This window comes from Genypterus blacodes, unplaced genomic scaffold (genome assembly GCF_046128005.1).
Source record: "Genypterus blacodes isolate CSIRO-AG114 ecotype Tasmania unplaced genomic scaffold, CSIRO-AGI_Gbla_v1 ptg000156l_1, whole genome shotgun sequence".
Taxonomy (NCBI): Eukaryota; Metazoa; Chordata; class Actinopteri; order Ophidiiformes; family Ophidiidae; genus Genypterus; species Genypterus blacodes.
Genome location: NW_027466957.1, coordinates 11190652 through 11212500, shown reverse-complemented (window position 1 = coordinate 11212500; position 21849 = coordinate 11190652). Strand labels below are relative to the sequence as shown.

General features: G+C 45.6%; 4 protein-coding genes across 4 annotated transcripts in view; all 4 read right to left on the bottom strand.

Annotated features, from left to right (window-relative positions):
* Nucleotides 1-210, bottom strand: part of senp1 (SUMO specific peptidase 1) — a 5808-nt gene extending 5598 nt beyond the window's left edge. Inside the window, exon 1 of the mRNA XM_076167154.1 lies at nt 1-210. This exon is cut by the window's left edge and continues 397 nt beyond it. The gene's annotated coding sequence lies outside the window, so the exon portion shown is untranslated.
* Nucleotides 211-677: 467 nt separating this feature from the next.
* LOC143013205 (protein lifeguard 2-like) lies at nt 678-4994 on the bottom strand. The gene is made up of 12 exons (XM_076166751.1): nt 4758-4994; nt 3881-3971; nt 3604-3692; nt 3412-3476; nt 3252-3305; nt 3094-3144; nt 2964-3003; nt 2774-2811; nt 2378-2465; nt 2185-2280; nt 1991-2044; nt 678-1896 (listed from the first exon to the last, which is right to left on the bottom strand). The coding sequence occupies exons 1-12, from the start codon at nt 4770-4772 to the stop codon at nt 1747-1749; spliced, it is 831 nt and encodes a 276-aa protein (XP_076022866.1). The 5' UTR covers nt 4773-4994; the 3' UTR covers nt 678-1746.
* Nucleotides 4995-5687: 693 nt separating this feature from the next.
* On the bottom strand, nt 5688-8253 carry slc61a1 (solute carrier family 61 member 1). Its single transcript, XM_076167214.1, has 2 exons — nt 8122-8253; nt 5688-7705 (listed from the first exon to the last, which is right to left on the bottom strand). The coding sequence occupies exon 2, from the start codon at nt 7617-7619 to the stop codon at nt 6177-6179; it is 1443 nt and encodes a 480-aa protein (XP_076023329.1). The 5' UTR covers nt 7620-7705; nt 8122-8253; the 3' UTR covers nt 5688-6176.
* Nucleotides 8254-8746: 493 nt separating this feature from the next.
* Nucleotides 8747-20412, bottom strand: nr1d4a (nuclear receptor subfamily 1, group D, member 4a). The gene is made up of 8 exons (XM_076167206.1): nt 19757-20412; nt 13849-14148; nt 13655-13743; nt 13421-13565; nt 10777-11336; nt 10493-10678; nt 10176-10386; nt 8747-10063 (listed from the first exon to the last, which is right to left on the bottom strand). The coding sequence occupies exons 1-8, from the start codon at nt 19770-19772 to the stop codon at nt 9867-9869; spliced, it is 1704 nt and encodes a 567-aa protein (XP_076023321.1). The 5' UTR covers nt 19773-20412; the 3' UTR covers nt 8747-9866.
* Between the last annotated feature and the right edge of the window lie 1437 nt (nt 20413-21849).

Sequence of the window (21849 nt, the reverse complement as noted above, 5' to 3'; positions counted from 1 at the left end):
TACACGGCTAATTTATGCAAGTATGATTAGTTTTCTACTGGAATGTAACCAGTCGCAACCAATGCCTTCGAGAAAACGACGATCATCTTGATTCACTATCCAAGTCAAAGATTTCACCTAAACGTGACTTTAAATGGCATTTAAACTCGCTAAAGAACAACATCTCCCGCTTCTTCCTTATTCAAAACCACAACATGGCTGAAGTCGACGTTCGGCCATCGCGCGATTTGATTGGCTGACTGGATAGCGTCAATCACAGTGTTCCTCCGGTTCAATGGCTGGTTGTTTTTTTTTCATTATAACTTTATAGAAATAGTAAGAAAACATAAGCAGGTCAACAAAAAACTATAAACGGCATAAAATAAGAACACATTAACTTAAATCAAGATATTACACTTATAATAAAACTCACCAATGTTAATTTTAAAAAAGAACCTTAAGAATGCTTTTTTTTACATTATCAGAGGTGCCATTTGACAATAAAATAGTTTTCAAGATAGATGCAATGCAATTCTTTTAAGTGTATTTTCTTCACATTATTAGACATGGGGTCAATAGCCAATTCTTTCTTATTAATATGATCAATCAGGTATCCTGTTTAGCAAAAAAGCTTACTACCAAAAAAGAATTATTGACAATTTATTAGATCAGAAATCACAAATGTTTTCATACACATTAATCCTTTAATTAATCAATACACCACCAATATTACAATGAAATGTAGGACACTCCTACAACAACAAAAGATCACACCATCAGTTAAAGATTCCAAGGTCACTTTGAAAGAGTTATAAATTCATTTCAAGCTCAAAATTCACCAGTCTGCATCACATAAATAAATACTTTCTTCAAGGTATCATTTATAGAAAAATAAAGCTCAAATATGAAGTTCAGAACCAAGACCTTTCTCAAATACATGCTTTATGAAATGCTACAATAAACAATCCATGCATGAATGCCACTGTTGTGGGTTTGCTCATTTCACTACAAAGACTAATATGCTAATGATCAAGTTTTACGGCAAACTGAAGATGTGCCAACACTAATTGTCACAAATAAATGAATAGATTGCCTACAGGGGATATGAGCGAGAAATCAAGGTAGAGATGAGCCAAAACATCCCAGATCCAATCAATATTTTCTCAGATTCTCATTCAAAACACATAAACCCACATAAACTCAGTTTGTTCAACAACATCACACACGTTCTCTGTTTTTTGACATTATCTTTGTGCTTTCATTCACTTACATTCACAGCAATAGTCAGCAATACGGAACAAATGTGCATTGGCATAGTTAGAGCATCTGCTTAAGGGTCATGCATAATGTATTGTAGAGCAAAAATAATGACCTTTTACAGAGCATTGACATTTATTGTTTTCAGGTTTGTGACATCTATAGGCAGGCATGGATATAAAGATATCCTTCCATGGATACACACAAAGTATGTTGGATTCATCATTTTGATAGTTTGCTCCTAAAGTTTACTGAATATTTCCTGTTGGTGAACTAGCAAACTATAACCCCACAGTATTGTTTGGGTCTTCAACATGCTAGAGAGGAGGAAACTGTTGACATTTTGCATGATGAGCATCTACGAGTTATCTGTACAAGGAGATTCACAAAATATTCACCTTGTCAGCGTCTAAAATTTCTAACCACAATCACCAAAATCAAAAGACTGACTAGATTCCCATGTTGGTGCGCCCCTAACGGGTAGAGCAGGAACTCATAGAGTGATTGGATTTACTCTCTTTTTGATCCAAAGATTTGGAGGAAGAAGGAGAAGATGTAGATGATGTCCAGGTAGATGCTGAGAGTGGCGAAGACGTACTCCTCTGGACTCATGGCGTAGCGTTTGTTCCCCATGATGAGCTGGGTGTCGAAAGCCAAAAACTATAACACCAACAAAACCAAACAAAGTCAGACATCTTTCTGTTTGTGTACATTTATACATAAAGGTTTGATTGTGTCTGTACTGAGCTGTTACCATGGTAAATAGTATGGCTCCCAAAGCAGCATAGATTCCATCCAGCCAAGGTACCTATACGAGTAAAAGATGTGCTTGATTTGATGTCAGCGACCACCTTAAAGTTATTTATGTAAATTCAGACTTCACTTCACGCCATCAGGTTACATACATCAGCTTTTACATTAGCGCTTGATTAGGATGGCCCTGCTTACATATTGAAAGGGGAGGACGACTGCCAGCATCATTCCAGAGATGAACATGACCATGCAGAAGATGAAGAGAACACCTTGGTAGGAAGTCACGTCAATCTGGATGGAGAAAAAGACATGAAAACAAACAACACTTAACATTAATGCAAACGATGTAACGTACAGAGATGGTTACTTGGAATTTCCTCTTGCTCACCTTAGTTTGGAAGCTGAAGACTGTGACGATGAGACAGACTGCTGCTGTGATGCCCAGACACATCACCACTGACTTGGTGTTATAGAAGCTACAAAATTGAAACAGGCTAAACTTAGGTCAGGCTGTGATGGATCGAAAGCAATCCTATGTGCTGGACATGAAAGAAAAAATAAACAATATAATACCCATATAAATATTGGTACAAGAAAAGTAATTCAACAATAGTACCAAAATGACAAAAAATTGTATTTAGATAAAAAAAAGTAAGGCTTTTAGTTGGCTTTTGGAAGACTTAACTGAGTTCGCCTGTTGGATGTTTGTTGGTAGAGTTTTCCACAATCTGGGTGCATAAATACTATATACATATACGTATACATAAAAAAAACTGAAGTGTACCTGGACAACATCCCAGTCATGTAGGAGAGGGACAGCGTCTGTCAGAGGACAAGTGATGGACATGTGAACAAAGCTGACAACAGAAACGTCAACTACTTCAGGTCTGTGCATTATAAACGCACACTCCAAGTCTAACTGTAAACTTCTTTGCCATTATGGAACTCTATCAACACAGAATTTATGCACTTACAAAGATGGCGAGCAGAATCAAATTCCATGGAAACTGTCTCCTGTAAGAACAAGACACATCAGAGGTGGAAAACGTTTTGTATTAGACTTCTTGATGTTGTCCTGTTTTGTCCAGAGATCCTGCAGCTTACCTTGGTGCAGAGCAGCAAGACAGAGTCAGGTATGTAACAAAGAACACACCACTGTAAACAAGAACAATAACATTAGATATAATAGACCAACAAAGCACAGAGTGAATGTATGTAACTGTGTGTATTCTGACTTGAGACTGACTAAATGTGTGACTTACTAAGAGGCCCAGTACCACCCTGGGTTGGTCTGGATGTACTCTTTAACAGGGTCGCTAAAGGAAAGAGAACCACAGTAAACACAGAGAAATGCAGAATACACAAAAATGACCAAAACAGCTTAGTCAGAACTGCAAAATCACAATTGGGAGTAACACTCACCAGAAAGTGAAGAGAGCCACTATAGCCAGAGTGACAAGGAGCTGGATCATCAAGATGGCATACACCTACAAAGCAGAAAGAGGATAGTAGAGTGGGGTCTGTATCTATAGGTGCTGGGTGAGGAAAGAGATTTTGTGTATATTTTGGTGTCTTTTTGTAGGAAATATACATTCTACAGCAGAGCTTTGGTACCTTGCGGATGAAGATCCTCCTGACATTCAGATCGTTCCAGGTGAACTCTCTGAATGTGTCAACATCACTGTAGCAGGGAGTGCTGGTACCTGAACACAGCATTCCTATATTAATACCATGTCATATTTCTTTATGTCCAATATTCATCAAACCAGTTTTTGTTATAAAGTTTCAAATCTTGACCATCCTGAGTGACATGAACACAGAAAATCAATATATTTATGAGAGAAAGTGACACGTGCTACGTTTTCATGATATAATAAACGCTCAATCATACCAGCAATGGCTTCCTCATAGCTGGGGGGAAGCGGAGACACTGCAGCCTGTCCATCTGTGGACCCACTGCTGGACTTGTTCGCAAGTGATAACTAAAAGCACAAATATATATAAACAAATGAATTTCCTTTAGTATATAGGATCAATTATGTGAGATGCTGTTGGGTAAAGAGTTTATAAAGAGCACAGTGCATATGTGAACTAATTTTAAAATGAGTACAGGTGACTCATAGGGCCTGGAGTCTCTAAAATAGTATCTTCATCACTAACGTAGATTAGGATAGATCACCATCTGTTTATGATTTGATGGTGTTTGATAAACTTTCATAAAAGATGACAGGATTCTATGATATGAGTTGATAAAATGACCCAGATTCTTACTGATACACAGTGGATGGCACTCTACCAGAGCTACAGAGAGAAATGGGTTGTCATGGTGACGCAACATGGCAAAAAAAAAACCCCAGCTTGTGACGCATGTGACGCACACAATAAACTGAGCTAAATATCTGAGCTTTATACACTATAATACTATAATCATGACTTCAATAACAACCACCTCTATGTGCTTTTTGTAGTTAAGTATTGAATCGTGCCGGAGCCCTGTGGTGGCTGGAAATACAGCTGCAGGAATGCAAATTAGTATATGACAACACATTAGCCAAATCTCATGGCACACGCAGCCGGAATTTCCACCAAGTAGAACAAAACACAGATGGGGGGGAATGGAGCACAGACACGCACTTTCACTCTGTTACATAACAAACCAGGCCAGATGCAGGGATTCCAAATACAGCAGCTGCATCTTACTCACTGGCAGATAGATTGAAGGACAGACCAGACGCATTGATTGGACGTGATCATAACAAACCTCTTACCTTGCCCTGGGTCATGATTGTCTATTATCCTGTAGTAGGGATGCAGAATCTGATACCTCCTCCTGTCTTGATATACTGTGGTTGATGCAGAGTCGAGCAGAAACACTAGCAAGGACCACAGAGTGTTAATATCCCTCTTGCCCGGTCAGACTGCTCACGTTCAGTGTTGTAATCCAGCAACAACGCAGTTAAAAGGCTCCTGCAGATACCCCTCCCTCACCCACAGTGGGATATTCTAGCAGCGTCCAGGTAAATCTGCAGCATCGAGGAAAAAGTGGGACTGTACCACCCCCAACAGGAAAAGTGGGGAGGATGGAGGCTTGCAGGGGTTTCTAGAGAGATCTGGACACACACACACACACACAGTCTGCAGCCAAGGGTCTGAAATAATGATACAGAGGGTGTAGATTTGATTGAACAGGCTGCTAACTGCATCTGAAGTGCTGTGACTGTAACACCAAGATGATGAAGAATGAACAGAAGTCACATTCAAATTAATTTTAATAATTATTTGAGGACTTTTATCTTATATCTTATAATATATCTTATTAACTGAAACACTTGACCAATATTAGATAAGATAAGATAAGATGTCTCCCCGTTGTGGGACAAATAAAGGATTATCTTATCTTATTGACATTATTATACTAGTTGTGGAATTGGAAGTGTAGAGGCTCTTCGTCTTACCTCCTCTTCCTGGAACTGTTTGATTAAAAACCCGAACGGTCAAGTCAAGTTAAACCTACGGTCAAAACGATGTGTTCCCTCCAACTATGTCACGCTCCATAGATAAACAAAAGTGATTCATCAAACTACCAAAGTTACAACAATGTGGTTCTTCCACATTACTATATCTGGTTCACCTCTGGCTCTTAGATGAAGCTCTTACCCGCAACCACAGATTAAAGAACGCATCAGTACGCCACCAAATACAACACGTAGCATTTTATTGATTGATATGAAGAACAGAGAAAGGTGAAGACACGACAGAAAATACAAATGATGCAGAAACTGAGACGTATTCCAAGTAAGATGACCTATATTGACCCGTTCAATAAAATATAGAAAACAAAAAAACCCTAATACATTCACATTCTGGTCCACATGGTGTTGATTATGGTTATTCCTCTTCCTGCACATGTGTTCCTGAACAAATGATGATATTTCTGTTTTATTAGACCACATCATCATCTTGTCTTCCTTTCTGTGGCACATTAAAGCAATTACCTGCAGTCTGGAACTGTTAATGGAATAACACAGAGGTACGTAACTCATAGTATAATTGAATGCAGACTTCTGCAGAGTGAAATGGAACACTCACTGGATTATGATTTGACTGTTCCATTTTTGGCAAAACTTAAAACTTCTGGTCCTGCAGAACACATCAGTACCTCCACATCTGGTTCCGTTTCCTCCTCCTCACATCTCACCCTCCCCTCTGGTTCCCTCCAGTTTCAGGTCTGTGTCATTCCTGCCCAGAGTGAACAGACTCACCACAGAGAGCAGAGCGGCCAGCATCATGACGGCACAGCCCCCGAACATGTGTCTGGTGCCGCTGCCCTCCTCCCCTCCGCCCGTTCCCGACACCTCCCCGTGGAGCGCGAGCAGCCCTAAGCAGGCCAGCAGGTGTAGAGGCACCCGGAACCAGGCCAGCACGCCGGCGCGCTTCTCCTCTGGGATCACCCTGCCCTGGAGAAAGCTGACTGAGGGGAAGTACAGACCGCAGGCCAGCTCCAGCAGCAGGAAGGCCAGAAAGGACTCGTGAGGTCGAGGCTGGCCCGGGGCGGTGGAGAAGGTGAGCATGAAGAGGGAGAAGAAGGCCATGAGCACGGCCACGCAGAGCAGGTGGCCCGGCTGGAGACGGTAACGGGTGGAGGTGGCTAAACGGTACAACAGGGAGCCGGCCATGCTGGCAGCCATTAGGCAAGAGAACACTATCCCAAGAGGGGGTCCGTGAGGGTCCAGCACTGGGGTCCACAGGAACACAAAGATGTAGAGCACGCTTTCAAACAGAGCCTGCACCCCGCCCAGCAGCATGACTCTCCTGTCTGACAGCAGGCAGCGCAGCCCCTCAAGGCAGCTACGGGAAAAACGGGCCTTTGCAGACATCCGGACCGGGGCAGCGTTCGGAGCTCCCAGAAGCGCCTGTTTGTCTCCTTCCAGGCCTCCCTCAGTCTCCTCCTTGCCCCAATCAGTCAACACTACCCAACCGCAGCACAACAGGCAAGGGACAGCCAGGAGGAAAGGAGCCACCGGCCCCAGATGGAGCCACTCGGCCAGTAAGTTGGCCACCAGCCCTGCGCCCACGGCCAGGCCATGGTTCCAGGTAGCTGCCTTGGTGAAGGTGCCGGGAATCCACTCCTTGGGGAAATCGCGGACTTCAACATGGCGGTGAACGTACCAGGCCTCAAATGCGGTGGAGAGAAGTGAAGTGGACAACCCGCCCAGGACGCGACCAATAATCAAAACAAAGTAATCTCTGGATAGCTTTGTGAGACAACAGGCTGAGTAGGCCAGGCAGAAAAGGAGACACGTCTGTCTCCGTCCCAGGGCCTGAGGGAGCCACCCCGCGATGGGAGCAAACAGAACACAGGATGCCAGGCCACACACGTACAGGATGGCTATTTGGGATTCCAGGAAGCTGTAGTGGCGGTAGAGTTTGTAGAGGTAAGGACCCTGGAGCCAGTCTGCCCACAGAGCCAGCAGGTACGCACGCAGGAAGACGGTCTGGAAGCCACGGAAGGCCGGGTTGGCTACAGCCGAGGCGGCCGGCTGGGGAGGAGTGAGGCGGCGCGCTGCCAGCTCCAGACACACACACAGGGCCAGCAGGACGACCACGGCCAGGTACGCCGTCACCAACATGACTCAGGTGGATAGACTGCACCCACCTGAGGTCAAAGCTGAGGTTCAGGGCCTTTTTCAGCTCGTTTTGGTCTATTTCCCAATACCTGAGAAGACACAACATGACACTATTATGACTGTTATCATTAAATCATCTTAGCGTATCTAAAACAAGGTTACAAAGCACTCAGTGATAAATAGCGATACAGGAAGCATAGAGACACGTAAAGGTACTCCAATGCAAGAAATAAAGTAGTGAAATGAGTGAAACAGTGACCTGTTAACATAGAGCGATATGAAGCTCTGCTTCAGTGAAATGAAACGACCTTTAGCGTGTTAGTCAAACATTTACACTGTTAATGCGGAACTTTATCCGTTAATGTTAACCTGTCATTTATTTTGGTAAGCTAACACGTTAGCTTTCAGCGTGTGCTCACGCGCTAACCCGGACACTGAGCTAAAGTAGCGTCGTTACAGTATCGCTTCTTTGCCGCCTGAGTGTGTGTGACGGAGCGTGTCTTACCGTGCACCGTAACCGCGGGCCCATAGTAAGTCCACGGCGTCGCTAATGAGAGATCATGCGAAACATTGTTGATAGCTGCTGAGACAGGCACAGGTGACAACTACAACAGGATGCTCACTTCCTGGTTACACCGGACGCCGCCACTAGAGGGCGCGCCAACCGTGTGATTTGAATCCACCACCCGGGGAAAGGAAAGGGAAAATATTCAGGTAGAAAATCCTCTTTGCTCAGAATGTATGTATTTACTCCTTATGACTACACGCTTTATGATAATTTTAGCAAATGGGTAAACCCAAAGTAAGAAATTATTTACTGAAGGAGGCCTCTGTACTTCTAAGGAGGCACTATGTGTTGGTTGATTATTTCTATCTTTTACATTTTTCTACTTTGATTTTAAGTATTTACAGCTTTTACAGCAAGTGCCTTTATATGTGGACCCTGAATGCCACACAGGGCATTTGCGTTGGAGGAGGCACAATGTAGATCTGTTACGTTATTCAACTGTGCCGCTGTGTGCTACTTTAAGTTGCATCTCTCAGTTCTGTGACCCAGATAGCCTGTCAGCACAGTTTTCTAGACTCCATTTTTACTGAATGGGCACAAAGGAAGGACACACAAGCAGAACCAATATGCAATCTGGACTTTATATCATAATATCATTTCTATTTAGGAAGAAAGATTTACAAAATGTACAAGATGTGCGCAGCCATTAATCAAACAAGCAATCAATACGATCTCTCACCTAAAAATATCTCTTGTGTTTGTATGACAAACATTGGGGGCAGAGGAAGGGTGTGTGTGGAGTGAGTGCTGGTGATTTCAGAGATTATGCTGGTCGGTTACATCGTCTAATAGCATTAGGTGTGTCATCTGAGCTGTCTGCGAATCCCTAACAAAGCCCCCTTGGCATAGCCAAAACCCTCTCAAAGTACAGGAAGGTCAATACATTCCCCTTTACAACACTTCTGTGCAATCCAACAAATCAGTTCAGTTATCGATACATTGAGGAAACAAAATATTTACAGAAACAACGGAACTTCAAATCCGAACTTCAACATGCATGGAGTCCCCATAAATCCATGTGTCATTCCAAATACCTTAAACAACGCAGATACAATATTCTTGTGAAATAATAACAAAACGGCATTCATTTGTGAAGTTGGCATTTTTTGAACACATGATATAACAAATGGAAGTTTTCTGGAAGTTTAGTCAAAGACAAGACAAGAGACAGAATGCATCTTATTGTGTCCAGCTGACACATTGAAATCGTGGCTTGGTTTCAGTCCTAATACAGACGGCATGTGAATTGGTGACACACAATAACCTTTATGTATGTATTATATACAGGGTCCCTTTCTCTAAAACACAAACTGAGGCATAGTTGATGATCACTAATGGTCCCTATATAATAGCTGGATCTACAGTATCTGTCTTTACGGTGCTGCTTACCGATGGTTACGGAATAAACTGTACACTACTTTCTTAGCGGAACAATATCTCTTAAGAGGTGTTGAGGTTTATATAGGCATGTGTGTGTGTGTGTGTGTTTGCATGTGTATATTTGTATAATTTTATCCCAAAACATTTTTTGAAGATTAACAGTAAAACCATTCCTCAGATTGCAGCATTCCTTGTTCCTAAGATTTCGAGAGAGTCTGACCCTCGGAAGATGTGTGTGTATGGTACATGTGTGTATCTGCATATAGGTGTGTGCATGTGGGCCCTGTGTATATGTGTCTTGCTCAAGGGTCGATGCGGAAGGCCAACAGTTTGTCAGAGTGCAGATTGTTGAGGGTGCGCAGGTCTGGCAGGCGCAGGAGGAGTTTGGGGAAGAGAGTGGTGTCGTCTGGGCGACGGCGGGTGATCAGCGACCGTAGCGCGCGGATCAGACCCTCCTGGAGCTGCTCCACAGCCCGCATGTCAGAGATGCCGGAACGATCTGAGGATAACAGAAAATCCCAGTGTGAGCGGTTGTCAGACAGTTACTGCATTAATCATCATTAAGGTTCTCTTTCCCACTGATTATGAGGTCGATGGCGGCCCTCTCTCACCTGCAGAGACCAGCACCACAGCCATGAACAGGGCCATTTCATCAGGCTCCAGCCCAAGGGAGCCCAACTTCTCACTGAACTCAAACATAGCGTCCAGCAGGGAGCCCATGCCCAGGGCCCGCAGAGTGGATAGAGGGTAAGTTTGGCCATTCAGGAACGTCACCGTGCGCTCCTGAGCATTGAACAAGGTGCAGAACCTCACCATCAGAACCTGAAAGAGATTAAACAGCTTGAGACAAAATACTTTCACACTGAGTAATGATTCACACGCTCTGCTTTGAGTACGACACATGTTAATCACTTGTGTGTGTCATTACCTGGAAAGTGCCTGATTTGAGCAGCATGACCTGGTCTTGCTGGCTAAGCTCTTGAAATCCCGGGATGCCTTTGGCAAACTCCACCACCTCCTTGACAGCAGGGGTGAAGCACTGAGAGAAGGATTCCCAGATCTCCTGACTGGAGCGGTCCGACCCAGACACAGGGCAAGCGTTGAGAGGACAGGCCTGGGAGACAGAGGGAGGCAAGGCAAAGACACGGTCATACATCGCTGGACAGACAAAATGTCAAGCTTTGCACAATTAACAACTCCTCCTTAACTTACCAGCACTTTAGCTCCTTGAGCCATTTTCCATGGGCAGGAGGTTGGATGTTGAGGAACATCTGCATTATGGAAACTGTTGTAATTAGCCACACTGGCCCTTTGAGGTGCTGAACCATTGGACTGGTCGTGATTCTGATTTGATGATATTAAGTATGTGTAGCGACTGTTGTCCACATTGTTGAATGTGGGATGGTTGTCATTAGAGGTCACTGGGCATAGAGTGGCAGAAGCCCTAGGGCAGGACTGGTAACTCTGAGCAGCTTGGGGATAGCTGCTCTCCTGAGAGAACTGAGAGGCGTTGTTGTTGTTTATGTTGGCCCTCCTGGCCGATCTCTCCTGGCTGCTGTTGCTGTTGCCGGTGGTGAAGATGTCACGGTAAGCTCTGGAGATGGCGCCGATGGCCTCCTTTGAGTTGCCGTCTTCTTGGATGGAGGGAGCGTCCCTCACTGTAGATGGGTCCATCTCCATGGCGGTCTGCTCGTTCAGGCTGTTCATGTAGCTCTGCATCTCGTCAAGGAGTCGCTGCTTCTCTCTCTTAGGGATGCGGCCGAAGCGCACAGCTATGGAAACACAAGCAAAGACGACAGATGAGTTTCTATTCGCTCTGAAAACACAAACATTTATGCAAGACTCAACACAGTCTGGAAAAATCTCAGTTTTGTTATAATAGCGGATAGAATGGACTTAAATTCACACCAGAGAGATACAAGAGCTCTTCTCTGATACACAAATATATAACTTTATATACAGTGCAGTCTATGCTGCATACTGTATGCTGCAGAGGAGAACTGTGTTAGAAGAAAACTTCTTCCTCTTCACCCGCATCCCCATTTCCCCTCCCAGAGAAACCATCAGCTGGAGCGGCTATTTATAGTCCCCTGCTGCCATCTGCCTCATCCTCTCCTCTATCCACTCCAGTCTCCCTCTCCCCCTCCCTTCCTCCACTTGTAAGTAGGGCAGTGGGGCAACGTGAGCGTGATGTCACCGGCGCTGAGATGGAGAGAGGGAGAAGGATGCGAGAGGTGGGCAAAGAGCGGAAAAGTGAGAGGAGTGAAAATGAGAAGAGGAGCGATTGGCGAGAGACTGCGAAGAAGGTGTGGACCATGAAGTGAGAGTGTGTGCGAAGTGTGTGTGCATGGTGAAGGTGGAGAAGTAAAACAGGAAGGTCGGGTAGGCGAATAACCTACAACTTGATTTCAAAGAATAGCGGCAATAAAGAAGCAGCGTACTCCTACTGCAGGGTCAAGAGCAATATTAAGTGGAATGAGGGGATTTAGTCACCGTAGTGACACGCAGGGTGGATACTGACGTGTTTATCTAATTCTCAGTAATCTCGGCACTTCCTGAAAGATCTTCTCGACGAGGTTGAGGCCAACGATGTGCGTGAGATTAATCCCTTCATCATGGTTAAAAGAGGCAAACGCAGCCTAGTGAGGAGCTGCTCTGAAAGCGATGCTCCACTTAGAGGCAGCAAAGTATGCCATCATGCCAACCGACTTACATATTCGCCTGTCTTGCGAAGCCAAAGTCACACAGCTGCGCATCGTGAAATCAGGGTGTACTATTTTTTTGTGGGCTGCTGGCAGTTGCGGTTTTCCTGTTTGCGCAACGCCTGAAACTCAGAAAAAAGGGGTTTCTAGGTTGTGGTCCTTAAACTCTTCGAAGGGGGTCGGCATGGACGTTTGTTCTCTTCACTGACTCATACTCCTCCACCGCTATTTTCTCCCCCTGCACCAAAAGTGTCAAGCACATGCAGAAATAACACTAACCTCCTTACTAGATTGGGCAATGCAGAGGTGCCGGAGGGCGGAGATAAGCAGAAAACATGCTGAGAGGTAGAAGACGAAGCAAACTACACCAACTAGGTCACATTGTACAGGTACAGTAGAGGCCCGACTCGGTATTGTTTTTCTAGGTCAGCCCAGCTGTTTTCTAACTCTGTAACGATAGGTGATCAATCAGTGTTCACCTATCAGAGTAGAAGCGGGTGATGTGAGCGTCACGTCTGATAAATCCTGACACCACGACTGGCGGTTTTTCTGCATCCCTTGCTTAATTGTTTTCCATATCCCTCATTAATTGCGGCAAGCTGTTCTAAGGGCATATACAAGGTAATCAAGTTGACCGTGTTCCATTTTCCTAAAATAATTCCTGTGTTTGCTGCAGTTTTCTGGATGATAGATAGCTTCGGGGACTTCAAGCCTTCTCTTCTCATAAATCATAGTCTGCGGCGTGGAGGAGCTGAGAGAACATGGTGGGCACGTGTAGGGGGAGGGGCACAGACACGACACACACACACACGAGGAAGAGGAGGAGGAGGAGGAGGAGGAGGATGCAGCAAAGGGCGAGAGAAAGACTTCAGAAACTTCAGAGATGGCAGGCCGGATGGTGTTCTCTTGCATTGCGGTGACGCAGTAGAAGGGCAAGGCAGGTGCAGGGCTGCTAATGACTGTGACTGAGCTACTGGCACCATGACCTCAAAAGACTCTCTGCATTACATTTTTCACACAGACCCAGATATCGCCGCAGCGCCTCATTCAAGCGGCACCATCTCCCCGCTGGTTTGGCTAATCAGAGCAGCGTGGCAGCCCCGTGCAGCAGAGAGGCACCGGCGTGTCTCTCTCAACGTGTCAGGATGTCTCACCGTCTCTAGACATGCCCACTGAGAGGCATTTCTTGAAGCGGCAGTGCTGGCACCGGTTGCGGTTCATGCGCATGATCAGGCAGTTCTCGTTCTTCACGCACATCTTGTAGTTGATGTTCTGCTGGATGCTGCGGCGGAAGAAGCCCTACAAAGCCAAAGAAAGAAGTCATTAGATGAAACCAGGCCCGAAAAGTGTGGGATCATTGGAGGTGATTTTCCTGATGGGACACTTACTTTGCAGCCCTCGCACGCATGCACACCATAGTGGAACCCAGATGCAATGTCCCCGCACACTTTACAGAGCAGGACCATCCCACCTGTCTCTGAGGATGAAAGGGGAAAAAACAGCCAGTTAGATGAATTACAACAACACAGATCAGAGTGTAAATCTCTTGCTAAACAAGTCAGAACAGAGAGGAAACACTCACTGGTAAACGTTCCTGGCATCCCACATGGCCTCTTTCCAGCAATGGGGTGCGCATAGGTGTGCTGAGGGGTGGCGGCCGCAGAGGGCCCACTGTAGACCTCTGGGAACTGGAACACCAGTTTGTTGGATGAGGAGGCCGCCCTCTGCTTCAGCGCCCCGATCTCAGTGAAGGTAACCTCCTCTGGAGACGAGGGCTGGGAGTGGGAGGAAGGTGACTGGGTCTGGTACCCGCTGGAGGGGCTGCCTGGGCTGGGGCTGGAACTACCTGATGAGCCCGCGTACAGGATCACACCTGCGCCACCTGCGGGAAGAGGGTGGAGGACATGAGTTGACCTCAGAGGTAAGACGCAGGGGTCAGGGAGTTCAAACACGAGGGCATGCTCCTGATTAATCACAAGTGTCACTCAGGCTGTTTCAAGGGCATAAGGAGGAAACTATCATTGTTGTTGAGTATGAGCTTGGCTGTGTTTACCCACTGGCCTCCAGCCTCTGGGGGAAGTCCAAGGTTGAAAAGTAGAACAGGAACCCTTTGATGTGAAACCATTGTAGGATTTTAATTATGTCAAAATAAAGTCTCTTGCCGTCTCAACTTTGGCTTTCTGGGCCGAGTTTATCTTTAACTGAAGTGTGTGAAGCATGCTGCAAACCCCAGAGGGAAGAACTCAACCACTTTGTCAATTTTGGTAGAAAGCACAACTCATGATCTGTCACCAATGAGCTTCATGTTGAATGAAGACTAACAGCTCCAGTGTGCTTTTATCATTTACATGTTGACATAAAGCAAATAAACAAGCATCAAGTTCACCTACAGTCCAATACAAAATAATAGAAATAGACTGTGAGCTTATTTATTGTTGTAATGATACCAAAGTCCACTTCATATCTATGTTGACTTGATGATTATGTTGGTACATTGACACACATACATTGGGTCGGGGGTCCAGAGGGGTCATGGGTCCTAAAAGACATTGATTTGACTTTAGAATCGCCTGTACTTTTCTGTTTTGTGTAATTTTTGAAATTATTCCTATTTCTTGTCAAGTTGCTTTGCAAAACTATTCATTCATTCTACAACTCCTGCCGCTTTGTGATGTAATGTTGCACAAGCTGCGGGCAGCAGAATGAAGCTCTTGGTGTATTTGCAGCATCGTTGCCTCATCCTGAGTGTAACGGGTCCGATGGTGCGCTCAAGCGGATCGAGTGCGCGCTAAAAATACTGCCGGTAGCACAGCAACAGAGCAGCAACAGAGCGGCAACAGAGTGGGCAGCGAGTCTCGTGGTCAAGTCGTACTGCGTCAGGATCGTGCAGGAAAGAAATCGTGCGAATCTGGACGCGTTTTCTAACTTGGTCATGTCATGAAAGTTTCTCCCTCCCTCCCTCTCTCTCTCCCTCTGTCAGGCTCTTCTAGTCATGCGTCGTGGATGAGCTCACGTGTCTGCGGGATTTGCTTCCTGCTCCGCTCCAATAATAGCTCCTCACACACACATACACACACATGCCGCCCCCTCCCATGGCACCGTTCCCAGCGTGCAGCAGCTACACCTGACCGCCGCCTCACATGCGTGGACTCCTCCAGTCATCCGCGGTCACTGCGCCGAACCAAATCCCGCAGTCTCGTGTTGGGAGGCGCAACAACAATGTCAAAGTCAGATCAGTGTGTGGGTGGGTGTGGGTGTGTGTGTAAAGGGACCGGGAAGCCGTCCGTCACGCGTGGAGGAGGGAGCGGGTCACGTTTTTGCCCAAGAGCAAAGAATCCGGTTGAGCTGCTTCATAAAGCAACAGACAGGAGGAAGTTCATGCAAAGTGAAGGTTAATGTTTGATTGACTGGTGATAAGTGTATTATCTTATCACACGTGGGCCCAGTGAAGCCCATAAAACATCACTGATCAAAACAATCTGAGAGTGTGTTGACAGCAGTGACACCTGGTACAGTAACCCAGAGTACAACTTATATGACTTATTTATGGGTTAGTCATCCTGTGTGCATAAACACACTGAGCCCATCCCTGTGTAACTGTGTGTATGTGTGCATGTGTTGCCCTTTGCAGCAGGAAGGTGTTTGTATAGCTGGAATGTTTTGATAATCCCTCAGCCAGCACGTGTTGGTGGATTTGTTGACTCATTCCGCAGCCATATATGTACAGACGGAGCCCAGCTGAGCCTCACCTCATTCCCCAGCTCACACACGCAGACAAGCTGCTCCACCCTAACACATTCCACGCCCACCTGAGAGGCTCACATGCGGGCCTAGAAGCGTTTTACGAACGATGACCCCGCCTCTGTAAATACTGTCAATTAACAACCTGTTTTTACTGTCTCATTTAGTTGGAACATTGACCATCGTAAAGCATATGGCCGACGACCGCGAGGAGGTCAGAGAGCAGCTGCTTTGCATCAACTTTACAGGGGGGTTTCAAGGTTTCCTTATGGGCGCACACACTCGTTTTGAAGACACGTTCCACACAGGGAAAATAGATGCAAATGTTTGTACAGGGTGGTAAGAAATCAGGTCAGCACGGCCTGCAGAATAAAGAATCAGCCAGGCTCCCTCTGCCAAGCATATAAGCTTCATCCTATGCCCATACATGCAAGCGCTAATCTGCCAGGAGTGGAGCAGCAGGCAGGGAAACGTGAGCGGCGAGTGTGTTTCCTCCTCTGCTCTCCACCATAATGTACAGGTGTACCACACTTTCAAGTTTACAATGGTGGCTTTTTTTATTTGTTTCCTGTCAGCAACATGGTGTTTATTGCGCTATAACATAACATCATGTAGATGAAGCCAGTAAAAGGATTCACTGTTTGCTTGTGAATATGAGCAATCTGCAGCAGCACTGCTTTGGGTGCTGGCAGGCTGGTGTAAGTAGGTCAACATCATGGGAACCTGACAAGAGTTTGTGCGCCTCCAGCATCTCCGCACCGATGCTGCATCACGCACGGGCTCCTCTAATCATCGGCACGGCCAATAGTACATTATTTATACACTGGATGGGATGTGCAGATGTGCTGGGAGGCTCAGGAGCAGAGAGAGAGCGTCATCCGCATGTGAAATCCGTTGTCGTGAGAAGAGAGGGATAGATTTCACTGCCGAGTCACGTGCCACATGAAAAGGCACCATGTGTGTGCCCTGAACCGATGATTGACAGATGTTGGATACTAAGATCCAGTCTCGTGCAGCGTTGGGAGTCTGAAAATAGCAGCTTTGAGTAGAAGATGAAAGACGCATGAGGCAGTAAAACGTGACGAGAGAGAGAGAAAGTTAATGCTATCCGTGACCCACTGACCAGGCGCTCCCTCACCATCACCGCAGGCGGTCCGTGAGAGGGAGGGGGGGGAGGAGGGAGCCGCGAGCTCACGCGTGGCACGCGGCTGTGCAGGGCAGCCACGTGAGGAGGATTTTAAAAAACGGAGCTTTCACCGGAAGGAACGGAGCCGCAGAACAGCTGCAGTGACGCCTTCAGACCAGCAGGGGGTTTATACGAGACGAGAGAGACGGAATGAAAGGGAACAGCAGCACGTTTCAGGAGGTGGGGGGACTTGAATGAGGGGGGGCACCCGTTAGTCAGTCAGTCAGTCAGTCAGTCAGTGAGACGTTTAAATGCACACAGGACACATTCAATTTTGCCATTACAGCATCAACAGCCTGCAACATCTAAATGTGGTGTTATTCTTTATTTTTAGGCAGCCATGATATAGATAGAACAGAGGAGATTGAGATCAGTCACAGGTCAGTGGTGACGCCTCAGCCTCCTCCAGATCATCATCATGTCCTCATTGCAAACCATCAAAATTCTACTTTTGCGTCAGTGTTCATGAATTCATATTTCAATTAAACCTGAAATGATTCTGAGATCAATACAGTAAACTGCTATTTGAGAGGAGATGTATTATTAGTTATAGATTATGGTTTATCACAGGACATCAATATTTACTTTCAAGATCCCACACAACTGGGTAAGAAGCTGACTAACTGACTTTAAGGCAAAGTACAATAAAGATGGTATAAATACTTTGCTGTGGTTTTTACCTTAGGCTCTAATTCCACCCAGCGTTCATCTGAGAAAGCTGTGTGGAGCGTTTGTCAGAGAAGCCTGAATCAATTTGAATCTACCAATAAGTCACAGATTAGTTTGTGTGAGCATATGGTATGTTATCACGACTACCAGTAGATTACCAACAGCATGTATGGAATGCTATAAGTGAACCCGCAGACGAGTTCATAAACGTGATTCGCTCGCCTATAGCTGAACACAAAAAACGTGCAGATGACGAGGACCAGATCTGACTCAGTGGTTTATACATTAAACACGTGTCCCTGTATTCTGAGGTTACCATAGATAACAAAAGGACATCGAAGGAGACATTAGTTTACACTGTTACAGGAACAATGAGTTATTATTATCATTATTATATAGAAATGTGCTTTTGAAATTTAACAAGCCCAAGACATTTATGTATGTTTTATATCGACACATCACTCTGACCACACCCTACAGTGTCAGTGAAAGATTGAAGGTTAATGTTGTTTTGGTTTCAGTAGATATGTGTTCAATAATTGAATCTAATGCTCATGTCCCAAAAGTTATGTTTTTAATTCCCTATGGACCGACTACATCTATTTGTACATTATGTGGTATCAGCTATAAAATGAAACACGTCCCAACCGCACAGCAATCTATATGTATAGGCTATAGGTTGTTGTTGCAGTTGTGTGTCAACATCTCTGTAAGGTCCAGATGACCCCTGCCCGCTCACCCACAAACACATAAACACCCCCCAACACACACACACACACACTGCTCCCACTGTCTCGTTTCATCTGCTGGACTTTATGAGCCGTGGACAGTACAGCAGACCACTGTAGCCCTGATGTTTACTAGATTTATTCAGCCCACTAACCTGACATCAGCAGTGAACACCACAATCAAAATCAAGGTGGTCAACCCTTTAAAATGATTCCATATAGACTGACATTTATACTAAAGATACATGGGTGCCATCAAAATACATGACGCTCCAGCATGTTTTTTTTATGTCTACTGTCTGACTAATACTACAACTCTTATCCGTGATTACTCCTTTAATGGTCTCCTTGCTCCAGTCATTTCCTCCTTGAACACACACACACAAACACACACACACAGCTCCGGTCTATCAACACAGCCAGGAGTCATAACCCGGTGAGTGGTTTTATGGCGCCTTCACATCAGTGGGAACATGTTTACTTAGCACAGGCTGCGCCCATCACCTGCGCGGAAACGTGACCGGCGCAGCTGGAAACGCACCGGGAGCAGAGGCGCTGTAAGGCCGGGGGAGAAGGTGAGCCTCCTCCGGGTGTGCGCCTCAGCCATACACCTACCTACCCCCCGGCCTTGACCGTGGATCCACACACGCCCTGAACTCTACTGTACAGCGCCGCCGTCACTTTATGACTGTACACTGACAGCCGCGCTGCACTGACGCGCCACGTGAGTTTGTTTTCATAGGAGACACAGGAAGTGGCCATCAAACCCGCAACCTAATTCGCGTTTCACCGCAGGAGCAAACACACTGTTGCGCTTTCCCATCACATCTGACACTTTGAGTACAATCTCGGAGATAATTAGATTATCAGAACAAAAAACACTCATGAACATTGAATTCATTTTTACGCACAATTGCGCAAATATCAACATTGAGCGAACCAATGAATCAAAGGGGGGAAATTATAAATGATTCGATACGATTCTAAAGAAATACCTTTCCGAGAGATTAATTACAACCTTAAACTTTAATTAGTTAAAGTTGTGATAGAAAAGTCTGAATGAAAAGGCTTTTACCTTATCGATGTGGAAACAACATGAATGAATTCAATCAATTCTTATGCCATGATCACAGTCACTCATAAATGATAATAATAATGAATCTTACCGGGGCTGTTATCCATTTCTCTGGTTGTTGTTGACGACTTTGAATCGACTTGGACGTAGACGTCTGTGAGTGTCAATGCACAGGAGCAAAAGTCTTGTGAAAACAGATGAGAAAGTCTTGAAACACCTTTGCGTAAAGCACCTGTTCCATGGAACGCAAAGAGGGGAAGGGTGATGAAAATGTGTCCGCTGAGTGTGAGGTTCCCCGGGTTCACTGCGGGAGGCTCAGTGGGTTCAGCTCTGCTCAGCTCTGCTCTGCTCTGGATGGAGCTACAGATACCTGGACACCTTCTGCGCTCTGGGTTACTGTGCGTGTGATCGAGATCAAACGAGTCTATGAATCCAAACAAATTGGAGTCAGTGTGTCCGCGGAGGAAATGTCAAGCATGTCACACGCCCCCTACTGATATAAACACCCGCGTCAATCACGTTTGGAGTTGAGAGAGAAATGGGAACGCCTTTCCGTCCCTCCAACTCCTGTTGTGTCTGTTTGTGTGGGGTTTGGCTCTGGTCTCTGTATCCAGCGAAGTCCTTCCGCTCTCTCTCTCTCCCCCGCTCTCTCTCACCCCCCTCCCTCTCTCTCCTTCACGCCTTTGTGCGTTCTCATTGGCGGGGATCTGAAGCTGAGGGGAGTTCGATGTGCTTATTCGAGCTTGGTGCGCGTTCAGCAAAGCCACGCTGCATGTGCGCTCTGCATGTGCCGGGGAGAGCGCTGCCCTACTGACACACATTTTATGCAAAACACAGAGCGTGTGATGTGGAAGGATGGAGAGACGGGAGGCTGGAGCACATGGACGGGAGGCGTGGCTCAGCGTGACTGCTCGCTCCGTGGCACTCAGCACCGGTAAACACGGAAACGAGCCAAACACCGTGCAGGTGCCAAGTTTAGAGTTCATGTGCCAAAGGAAAACACACCCGGAAGGAGTGAGCCCGTCACGCACTCACACACTCACCGAGCTGAGATCTGATGGATGGTAGAATACTGCCTCAATGATATAGCCTCCAACTGTAATGCCACTGATTTGGAATAATAACAAACAATGTCATAGTAAATAATTGCAAAAAAAAAAAAAAAAAATCTGTTTGAGAAATTCTAAAAAACAAGCAACAAACAAACCACCAACCTTACAAACCTAGTTTATGAGTTTATGGGGTAGAATGTGCAAGATTCGCAGCGCTTCCCAGTGAGTGGGAAGCGCCCCCCCGTGACAGATAATGGTACTGCTCTTTCTATCTATCTGTCTGTCTGTCTGTCTGTCTGTCTGTCTAGTAGATTTATTATGAAATTTCACATTTGGGAAATTTCATTACCAATTTCGATTTAGATAACAGAGATAATATGGTGAATTTAAAAAAAAAAGTGTTGTGTTGAGCTTAATGGAAACAGCTAAAAACTGCGGAAGACACATCTGTCGGATAAACACTGGGATGTTTCGTACAAATAACAAGTGTCTTATTTTACCCTCACGGGGGCGCTGTAGGCCAGCTCTCATGTCGTGAATTGTGAAGGCAAAAATTGCAGAACTGAGAGAACCTTAAGCAAATTCAATGACATGTCTGGTGTTGTGTGCATCGATAGTTTAGTCCAATGATTCAGTCCTGTAGATGTTGCAGTGCGTAGCCAGACAAGAGAGAGGGAGAAATGAATAAATGACAAAATTAGAACCAAGTTTATCCACTGCAAAACTGGATTCAAATTCTGGAACATTGAGATGCTAAATATATGTAGATATACTGAACAAATACTGATATTTACACATTTACACAACAACAATGTCCATTATTTAACTAAATGTAAACGTGGATTTAATTTAAATGTAAAACCTACTTTAGTCTATGTGTGGGCAGAATGTGCTGGTCTGAGGTAAAGGAAAGTGAAAGAGAATTAGCGTTCTCCTCTTGGATGAATACAGTCTAAACATAGCGCCTTGTTTGCATCCGCTGTACTCGTGCTCATTGTATGGATGTCTGCTGTCTCCCCTGCTGTCTGCTGCAGTCCTCCGTGGTGCCGCTAGAGGTCGTCACAGCGCCAGAAACCCTCCCTCCCCCCCAGTGTGTGGTATTGTGTGTGAGTGCTGCCTGTCTGTATCTACG